Source organism: Solanum pennellii, chromosome 4 (assembly GCF_001406875.1).
Source record: "Solanum pennellii chromosome 4, SPENNV200".
NCBI lineage: Eukaryota > Viridiplantae > Streptophyta > Magnoliopsida > Solanales > Solanaceae > Solanum > Solanum pennellii.
In genome coordinates, this window is record NC_028640.1 from 64,883,382 (window position 1) to 64,892,903 (window position 9,522).

General features: G+C 28.8%; 1 protein-coding gene across 1 annotated transcript; it reads right to left on the reverse strand.

Annotated features, from left to right (window-relative positions):
• Positions 1–5,262: 5,262 nt before the first annotated feature.
• On the reverse strand, positions 5,263–6,542 carry LOC107017239 (FCS-Like Zinc finger 5). Its single transcript, XM_015217506.2, has 2 exons — positions 6,052–6,542; positions 5,263–5,655 (listed from the first exon to the last, which is right to left on the reverse strand). The coding sequence occupies exons 1-2, from the start codon at positions 6,354–6,356 to the stop codon at positions 5,490–5,492; spliced, it is 471 nt and encodes a 156-aa protein (XP_015072992.1). The 5' UTR covers positions 6,357–6,542; the 3' UTR covers positions 5,263–5,489.
• Positions 6,543–9,522: the final 2,980 nt, after the last annotated feature.

A 9,522-nucleotide genomic window follows, 5' to 3' on the forward strand; every position in this document is an offset into this window, starting at 1 on the left:
AGTTGTGACTTTTATGAAAAGTTGCGACTTTTATGAAAAGTTGTGACTTTTATGGAAAGTTGTGCCTTTTATGAAAGGTGACGACCTTTCTGAAAGATTGTGACTTTTCTAAAGGTTTGTGAGGCACATTAAGAACCTTTTCGCACTATCCTTTGTTTTCTATAAATTGAGGGATTTCCTCTCATTTTAAAGAGATTTTTATGGACTTCTTCTTCAACTACTAAATCTAGTATTATAAGTGTACTTTACTGCCGTTGAGTGATTCGCTGACACCGGAGTTTTTGGTATCTATACTCTGGTGATTGAGATCATTTTACCCTGGGAGGTCATATTCCAAATCAAACCTCGGATACTAGAGGGGAATAATTTCCTTAAGGGGACACTGTGAATTCAGTGGACTTGATCTTTTTCCTATTAAAAATTTTCCAGATTCTGGTACGTGTTTTACAAACTTTAGATTTGTGAATTAATTTCAGTTCTTCTATTCTTCTGTTCTTCACTGGTTCATTAAACTTGGTAACTTCGTGTTTCTGCAAAGTTTGTTGAAATCAGTAAGATTCTTTAGACACATATTAACAACAATTCTTCTTTAAGAAAAATATTTCGTATATTTTTTTTTAAAATCTGTTTCTGATTCTAGTTTCGTTATTAGTTTTAATTTTCTAGTTGTGAAAATGTTCTTAAACTTTGTTTTCTTACAAAGATGTTCAAAGTTTTGTTCTAAGTATGTTTGGAATACAAGATAAACAACACTTTCGCATTTTACCTTAGAATAATTTTCATAGTTCACTAGTATAGCAGAATCGTATGTGATCTCGTCTCGAGCCTGTCTTAAATGCGTGGTTTCTATAGATTCTTGTTCAAAGTCAAAGGTCATTCATGTGTGTGGCTTAGCGACTTAAGTATGAGCTTATTGCTGAAAATTGCCTTTGTTAAAGTGCTCTCTAAGTGTTAAATTTGTTAGTGTTGAATTGTACTATTTTATTTATACTTTTTTTAAAAAAAGGAGTAGTATGCGAGATTTGCCTATCATGTTTTTTTTTTATTTTACTTTTTTTAGCTTGTTAAATTTTCTCCCTAGCTTATGCATATGCTAGTAATGTCTGTAGGTTTCTTGTTGGCTCACCTTTTACTAAATTCTCATAAAAAATATTGTTCATTATAATATTTATGTAGTTAAGTGAAGTTTTCTTTTGATCACTGTAGTGTATATCGCTAGCTACCATGTTAATTCATTTAGTTGGAATAATCATCACGTTCTTTAGTCATTTTTTTCATATTTCTATTAGGCCTTGTATGATTTCCTTTAATTATATGATAAAGTATATATGTCTCATATTTTCCCTCAGTATAATTTAGTATGTTATTTTTGCTGTCCATTTTGGTTGAGTCGTATGCTAATTTTCCTTTCCCTTTTGTATGCATGTGAAATCTATCCGAGTTCACGATGGACTCCCTTCCTCTTGCGTTTCAAGAGAGACATAAGGCTCAAATTCCTTTCATTGAGTCAAACCATTATCAAGTTAAATCGATGAACGGGTCTTGGAGTCGAAGAATTTGAAAGAGGCCAAGAAGTTGAAGATTTTGGGATAAAAGGCCCAAATTTATTTCCTAGATTTTGTATTTTGTTATTTTTTGGGGCCTAACCCTTGTTTCTTTATCATTATTAGATTGATAGAATTTAGGGCAGGTACAAATCGAATGGGCCAAAGGCCAAAAAAAGAAAACAGAAAGTGGATTTGTACCCAATTCTCTCTCTCTCTTTTACTTTATCGTTGATTTATTTGTTGCTAATTATCACTAGTTTTAGGGTTAAAGAATTCAAATACCCGCAAAATGCCACTTTGATTTTAACGACTTAATCAAATCACGTAAATAACTTAAAATAAATTTTACAAATTAAAATTTATTTTGATGGTAAAATTAGTACTCCACTTTTCAAACAACTCTAAATATTTCTTTATAGTTGCCGGAAAATTGTATTAGCGGATATTTTTAGATGCCTTAAACACCTTCCTAAAATATAAATAAGAATCTCTGAACCCCTTAAGGTTTTCAATTTGTTTTTCTATTTGAATATTTTGAAAACTAAGTTTCCTTAATTTTTCTTAACAAGTTAAGTGCGACTCTAAAACTATGTCCAAAAACAAACAATAAATATTTTTTGCTTTAAATAAAACAGCATAAACCTACATCAATTCAAAAAGGGGAGAGGAAAGAGGAGAGAGATCTGCCAAATCAAAAAGATAAGATATACAGTGAGAGAGGGAAAACAAAAGGAAGAGAGATAAGAGGAGTACACAGATTACCTGGTAAGGACGAGAGAGACGAGTTCACGCCATGGACGATGAGGAAGAGAGATTTGCCCTAATATATGTAGTCGACTTAGACAACAGAAGGATTTTACAAGAAAATAAATTTTCCGGAGAATATATATTTAGTGAAAATTATATAGCAGAATTAACTATTAATTGCCAGTACTTAAGTATTTTTCCTGACAAAAGTCCAAATGCCGGTAATACTGGAATGTAGGGAGAATTTTAGCAGCATTTTGTTTATTGTCACTAAAGCAAATGTCTCTAAAAGTTATTCTTTCTGTGGTCATTTTCAGTGTTGAGACATTGATCTCCATCCCTAAAGACTTCATAGATATAATGACACTACAATTAATTGAGCTAGACCTTCGATTGTGGATTCCGCCAAAGAGATTCAGCAAGAAGTTGGAGACGTGGTCTTAGATGTTCTTATCGGAAATACAATATAGTGTTTTCACTAATGTGTTATATTATGGAAATATAATAAATCAGCAATGTGCAACTATCAAGTTTTGGTTTGGTTGTTGCAACACTGGTGATAATCTGATATGTTCATTCATGTTTACTCTGATAACCATAAAAATTGGTGGACATAGAAAAGGACAAACACAGTTTGTTATTTTCTCCTAACAAACTGAAGATGAGTTCATTTTTTTTTTGTCATTTCAATCATATTTATAACTTAATTTTCTTTCATAAAATTTATTTGTATTCTTTTTATGTACCTAATTTCTCTTCTCTTTTTCTCAACTCATAAAAAAATAAAACAAGTAAATGATAGAAGAGAGTTGAAGATATTGATAGTGATGGCAGCTTTGCGGATGACTGATGATAAAATTGTTTGTTGGCTTTAAAAAATATAATATAATGATCGGTTTGTTGGTGGAAGATGACAGGTGGCAAAGAAGATGAATTGAAATAAAAAGAAATTGATATTGATAATAGTGTCTCTTTCGATGGTGATAATATGATTTCGGCAATGAGTTTGGGTAAGTGTGTTATATTTTTGTGGAGCCAATGACGATGGTGTGATTTTAGTAATGAGTTTGATGGTAGGTGGTGAAATTCATGACGACTATTTTGATTTTTAGTAGTGAATTGTATGATTTTGGTTAAAGAAGAAGCAATTGGATGATAAGGAGATATTTTTTCAAAATCTTACCTGACATCAGATGTGGTATTACATTTATACACATTTCATTGTGAGAGTGATTTTATACATCTAAGGATGATATTAAATTTACTTTTCAATAGTAAAAATATGTAATAAATCATCATAATAGCTTAATCATATATTCAACTTTTTGAAACAAATTCAAAATAGAATCCATGTCTTTTCTCCATTATAAAGTGTCCACGCTACATTGACATGATTTTTTTAAATAAATAAATATCAGGCCCCGGCTAGCTGCAGTCACCTTGATTCAACAACTCATCAATCCCTCCCACATTTGTTGTACAACATAAATGTGCACAAACATCAATATAAAGTATAAGTCATCATCTAATAGTAGTAGGGTAGTGTTAATTAAATATTTATTCTACCTTTGATCATCTCGTTTTGTGTGTTCAGTTGAAGTTGTTTTTAAATTTGACATCTAATGTTTGATTGTGCTTCAATTCTTCACTTGCCAATAATTCTATCTTGTCATCACTCTCTTCTGATGCAACTGAATGGTGTATTGTTCAGTCATTTTCAATTTTATTGTTAAACATACCACGTGAGTGTAACATTGCCTCGTTGTACTAAGATTATAATTATATCGAAATACAACATTAAGCGAATCCTATTAATAAATATACATCGATAAAAGATGTCAAGTTCTAAAGGTCTTCAACTATTAAGCTTCTTAACTAGTACTATTAATTAGTTTAAGCAAAGAAACAACAATAACAGTGGCATTTGGTTGCTTATATCTTTTTCTAATCTTGCACACTTCATTTCCAATTTAAATTTTTCCGACAAGTACTTTCAAATTTTTGAAGAACGAGAAAGAAAAACAAATATAATAAAAGAAGATTAGGAATGATTTCAGAGAACTCCTTTGGATTCCGCTCTATAATACTCATCTCCCCTGTGTTTTAAGATATTATATATACCTTATTTTGATTTTTTGATAATCGTTCTTTATACTTTTTTAAAATAAACATAAATTAATTATAGTTTGATATATTTACCCTTTTATATAGTTTCTTCATGTTAAAACATATTATTAGATATGACTTATTTAATAAATAATTTTAAGAAAACTAACACAAATAAATATATATATATATATATATATATATATATATATATATATACATACGTATTCATTTTATCGAACAAAGTTTGAAGGTCTGCAAATAAAGTGAACTAATCCACTGGTGATTTAATTCACACTAAGCTCTATTATTTTCACCAAACATTAACTCGTCATCTTCATCTCACCAATTCATGGGCGATTTCTTCAAATCAAAGGTGAAAATGGATTCCCGGGAAAGGAATAATATGAGAACAGTTAATTTGGTTTACGTAAATATTTCCTCTAGTTAAGAAAGAAAAATGATTCAGGAAATAGAGATAAAATCATCCTATATTATAGGTAAGCTTGCATGAGAGATCAATAACAGAAGAAGTTGTTGATTTCTCAAATCAATCGAATTTGTAAGTTCTAAAGGGATGATATAATCAATTATTGGTAGCAGAGGCTAAGTCAATTCATCTCTTTTCACTTCTAATAGTCCAAAAATTATGATGTTTAGGAGGAACAAGGTTATGATGCTGGATAAGAATTGTGACGGAGAAGGGTTTCAATATGCAATTTGTTTGGGGAAAAAATTATTATAAAAAAGGGTAAATTTGTGAAATTATAATTGATTTATATTTATTTTAAATAGATATAAAAAATGATTACCAAAAAGTCAAAATAAGGAAATATCTCAAACTGCAGGAGAGGTAAGTGTGTTAGAGCGAAACCTGGAGGGAGATCTCTGAAATTATTCCATCCCAAAAGATTATGTACAGAGAGATAAATAGAAAAAATAAATGAAGTAAAAAAAGAAAAAACACAAGGAGGGATTGAATCTTAGAACGTAGCATTTGAACGTAGAGTAAGTTTGTGTAAAATAGCAATACATACTTTAAAATTTTACTAAAACGCCTATTCTCTTTCATTTACCATATGATCTTCTTCAAGCTGCTGCAATGGTGTCATTATTGCTGGAAGTTTCAGATTTAGCAGAATGAAATTCAGAGTGATTGTGATGATTTTCTGGCTTAACTTTAGACTTGTCATTTCTTTCATCTTGCTTCATTTGTTCTTCTCTACACTCTATACTACAAAATGCTGCATCACCCCTGCATTTATATACCAAAACTTATTATATCATACACCACTATTGTCAAGTGGCACACAAATAGTTTAAACAAATCGTTTATTAATATTCATAATCAATTCACACAAACTTCAAACTATCTATCTTATTTCCTCCTCCGTCTTATATTATTTGACCCGACACATATTTAGAATTTTTTAAAATTAAAATTATATTTTTATGATATTTTAAATTTAATTAGAGAAAAATATATGTATGATAAAATAAATAAACATATAATATAATATGAAACAGGAGTTACTCTTTCGAGCTCCTGAACTTAAAAATCGATTTTAATTAAATTTAGATTTCAACTTATAACAGGTAGTGAAAAAATAACAATTATTTTCTCGGATATTTTGTTTGTTAAGAGTTGTACCTGTACATGTAGATATCTCGTCCATTAATCAATCGGCGGTTACAACGGCCACAAATTCTCAGAAAATTAGCCCTTTCTCTTTCAAAACCTTCGCCGGAGATTCTCCGTTGGTATCTCGGTGACACCATCGCCGGCACAGAACTATATCCACCCATGATTACCGACGAACTCTTAATCTCATCAACCGTAATTTTAGGCTTATTACAATCAGACGGCTCCGATTCAGTTCCAGTACCTACATCAACGGTGATCCCTGTCATGCTCGTCGTTCTCCTCATCGGTGGACGGCCCCTTTTCCCCAACATCGAGAGATTTTTATTTTGAAGAACAAATTGGAATTCAGAAGAAATATAAAGTGAATCTGAACCGTTTGATTCTCTGTTTTTATTTTAATGGATAAAAAAATAGTTTGATTCTGCTTCCACGTCAAGCATTTATGAAGTCTAATTTTGTTTGGGAAGGAAGTAGTGTCACATACGATGAACGCATCTTTTTTATTTATAAATACAATTAGGACTTTATAAGATACGTTCAATTTTCAATTAGAATTTTTAAAGGTTATTATATACTCTAAATTCTAGTTTATATTATATTTCTTAAAGAGACTTTTTGAATATTTTATAACTTTTGGATATTTATAGAGATATTACATCAAAATATGTTTTTCTATCTTATTCACTTTAATATAAATTCTGCTTATGTACACTCAAAAAATATCTCTTTCAAAAATAAGTAAATTTCTTACTTATTTTCTAATATTTAATAAGTAAGCAAATCAATATTATCTCAAGATAATTTATATGTAATCTCATAAAATATTATATAGGCGGAATGGAGTTGGGATGGTCAAGGGAGGGGTGGAGGTGTTGGGCAGATCGAGAGTAGATAATAAACTTGCAATATCATTTATATAGTTTGTTTTTCCTATTATAATTAAAAAAAAAGAAGTCATTTTCGTCATTTATAAAAAATTTAAAATATGACAACCAAATATTAAAAAACTTAAAAATATTTTTTTTCATATCAAAATATCTTAATTAAAAATTACATTTATATCAAAAATTATGTTTGTATGTTATGTAGAAAATAAAAGGAATGCTTCTAAAAGCTTCTTTTTAAATTTTAATTTTATAAATTCTACTAACAATGAAATGTTAATAAACAATAAAGCGATGAATACACGTTCCCCGGGAACAAAGAGGGCAGGAGAAACTGAGTAATATATACTTCAAGTAAATATGAATTTGCCTAATAATTTTTAAAATATAAGATATGCAATTTGATGAACTGAATATTACACATAAGCACATAATAACTAAAATACTACCAAACATAATAGGACATAGTCTATGTTATAAATTTTACAAGTATCTAATTATATTTATATTAATATATGAATAATTTACTTCCTGATCAAAATCAAACGATACAAACATATCTAGATGCCCTTATATATTATGTACGTTGTGGTTCTTAAAATTCAAGCATGAAATTGAGCAAAGAAATAAGTAGTACAAAAGATATAAAAACATGTAGTACTTTGTTTCATTTGATTGGCTAAACTCTTTTTGTGTTTGGAGTAAAGTAGTGATGATGAAATTGGAAAAAGATGTGTAGGTTTTGATTTGTTTCTTGGGCACTCCTTAAAAACATTTTTTTACAAAGGAAAATGACATTAACGGTGAGCATTGGAGAGGTGTGGGACGTCATATTAAAGATACAAATCAGTGGGTTATGAATATTCCAAATTTCTCCATGTTTTGAGGAATTTTAGGTTTCCATAGTTTGGGGAAAAGTATCTAGGCAGCGTGCAATATTCTGATTTATGTGGTAGTAGAGTTTAATATTCTGATTTATGTGGAGGTATTTGACTGATTATAAAAGTTCAACAGAAAAATAATTAAAATTTAATAGTATGAAATAAGTCATTAAATTTATATAATTATAAATTATTTTGTTACGAATAAATGAAAAGTTTAAATTTGAATTTTTATTAAACATAAAGAGAGAAAAGGATCACATGGGTTAAGACCTAGAGAATACAAGACTAGGGTTTATTCGAACTAAATAAACTCTTTTTTTTTAATAGGTGGTACTTAATAAGTTTATTGCTTAAACATGAAAAAAAAAGTCGCATAAATAGCTGAAAGAGACTATATGTTATTGAGATATCGAAATTCAATGTTTTGGTTCAATTTTAGTATTTTGATATATCGAAATTCAATGTTTTGGTTCAATTTTAGTATTTGAGGAGTTATGATGATGTACATAGAAATTTTGGGGATAGAAAATAAAAGAGGAACTGTAAAAATGAATTTTATAAACTTCTTTTGATTGGATAATAGCAAATCCGAATTTACAAAAGAAGGATGAGCACTTATTAGTCAGCTTGTTATATGGTAATATAGAGTTCAATGATAGATGTTTTATGTAAGGAGCGTAAGGCCTCATTTATTTTCAATAGAAGTTTGAATCTTAATCATTTAGATTTAGCCTATTAAGTATGTTTCGTTTTTAGGTTTGAATCTGAATTATTCAGATTCAGCTCATTAAGTTCATTTATTTTATTTTTTTAAAAAAGCCTTTTAATAAATTTGAAAAGGTCTGAATAAATCAAATCTGTAAGAGACCCTTAACAACATTCAGCCTCATTTAATAAGTTATCAAATAATAAATCATCGTTAGTCTGCTTTAAGCGTGTCTCTTTATTTCACAACTAAAAACTTTCTTTCTCTCTTTTCTCAATTAAACATTATTTTCCCTCTGAACTGGTAAGTTTTCATAAATCCTTTCAAGTTTTTTTTTTATATTAATAATTTTCTTGTATTGACCGTGTCAAGAACACTGTTGGTCTATTGACGTTTATCAAGGTTTTTGAATAAAAAAAATTGTACTTCCAAATCATGATTATTAAAACTTTCTTTTTAATTCAAAAGCGATATATTTTGTTGAAATGAATTTTTTATGATATTTTATTAATTTAATGTTAATTTCACATGCACATTCAGATATTGAAAACAAACAGTATTAATTATTTAGTGTTCAGATTTAAAGACCACATCTTAATATTCAGATGTGTATTCAGATCAAAACACCTGAATCTTAATGCAAATGTTAATATTTAAATGTGTATTCAGATTCAAACCTCTTAATCTTAATGAAAACAAATGAGGCCTTAATTACAAGTGAGGATCTCACGATTCAATATAATATATTGGTAATTAATATATCTAGAAACTAAAAGGAAGAGGAAGATTAGAACTTTGTATGGCCAAACAAGAATCAAATTGTATTAAAAAGAGTAACTGGAGAGGTGTTATAAGTTTCATTAATAAATATAATTTATGGTAAACATATTTTATCTGAAAAATTTTTATGGTTTTTTTTAATAGCAGAAAAATGACTACGCTTTTTTTTTTTTGCTAATACTAATTAGAGATTAAAAAAAATATTTGTAACCTAGAAGTTGAT

What these genes read in the sequence shown, in the direction of transcription:
- LOC107017239 (XM_015217506.2), bottom strand. Translation starts at nt 6,356, where the DNA reads ATGTTGGGGAAAAGGGGCCGTCCACCGATGAGGAGAACGACGAGCATG. An exon ending in CGAGATATCTACATGTACAG is followed by an intron (nt 5,656 to 6,051) that starts GTACAACTCTTA and finishes ATATAAATGCAG; the next exon opens with GGGTGATGCAGCATTTTGTA.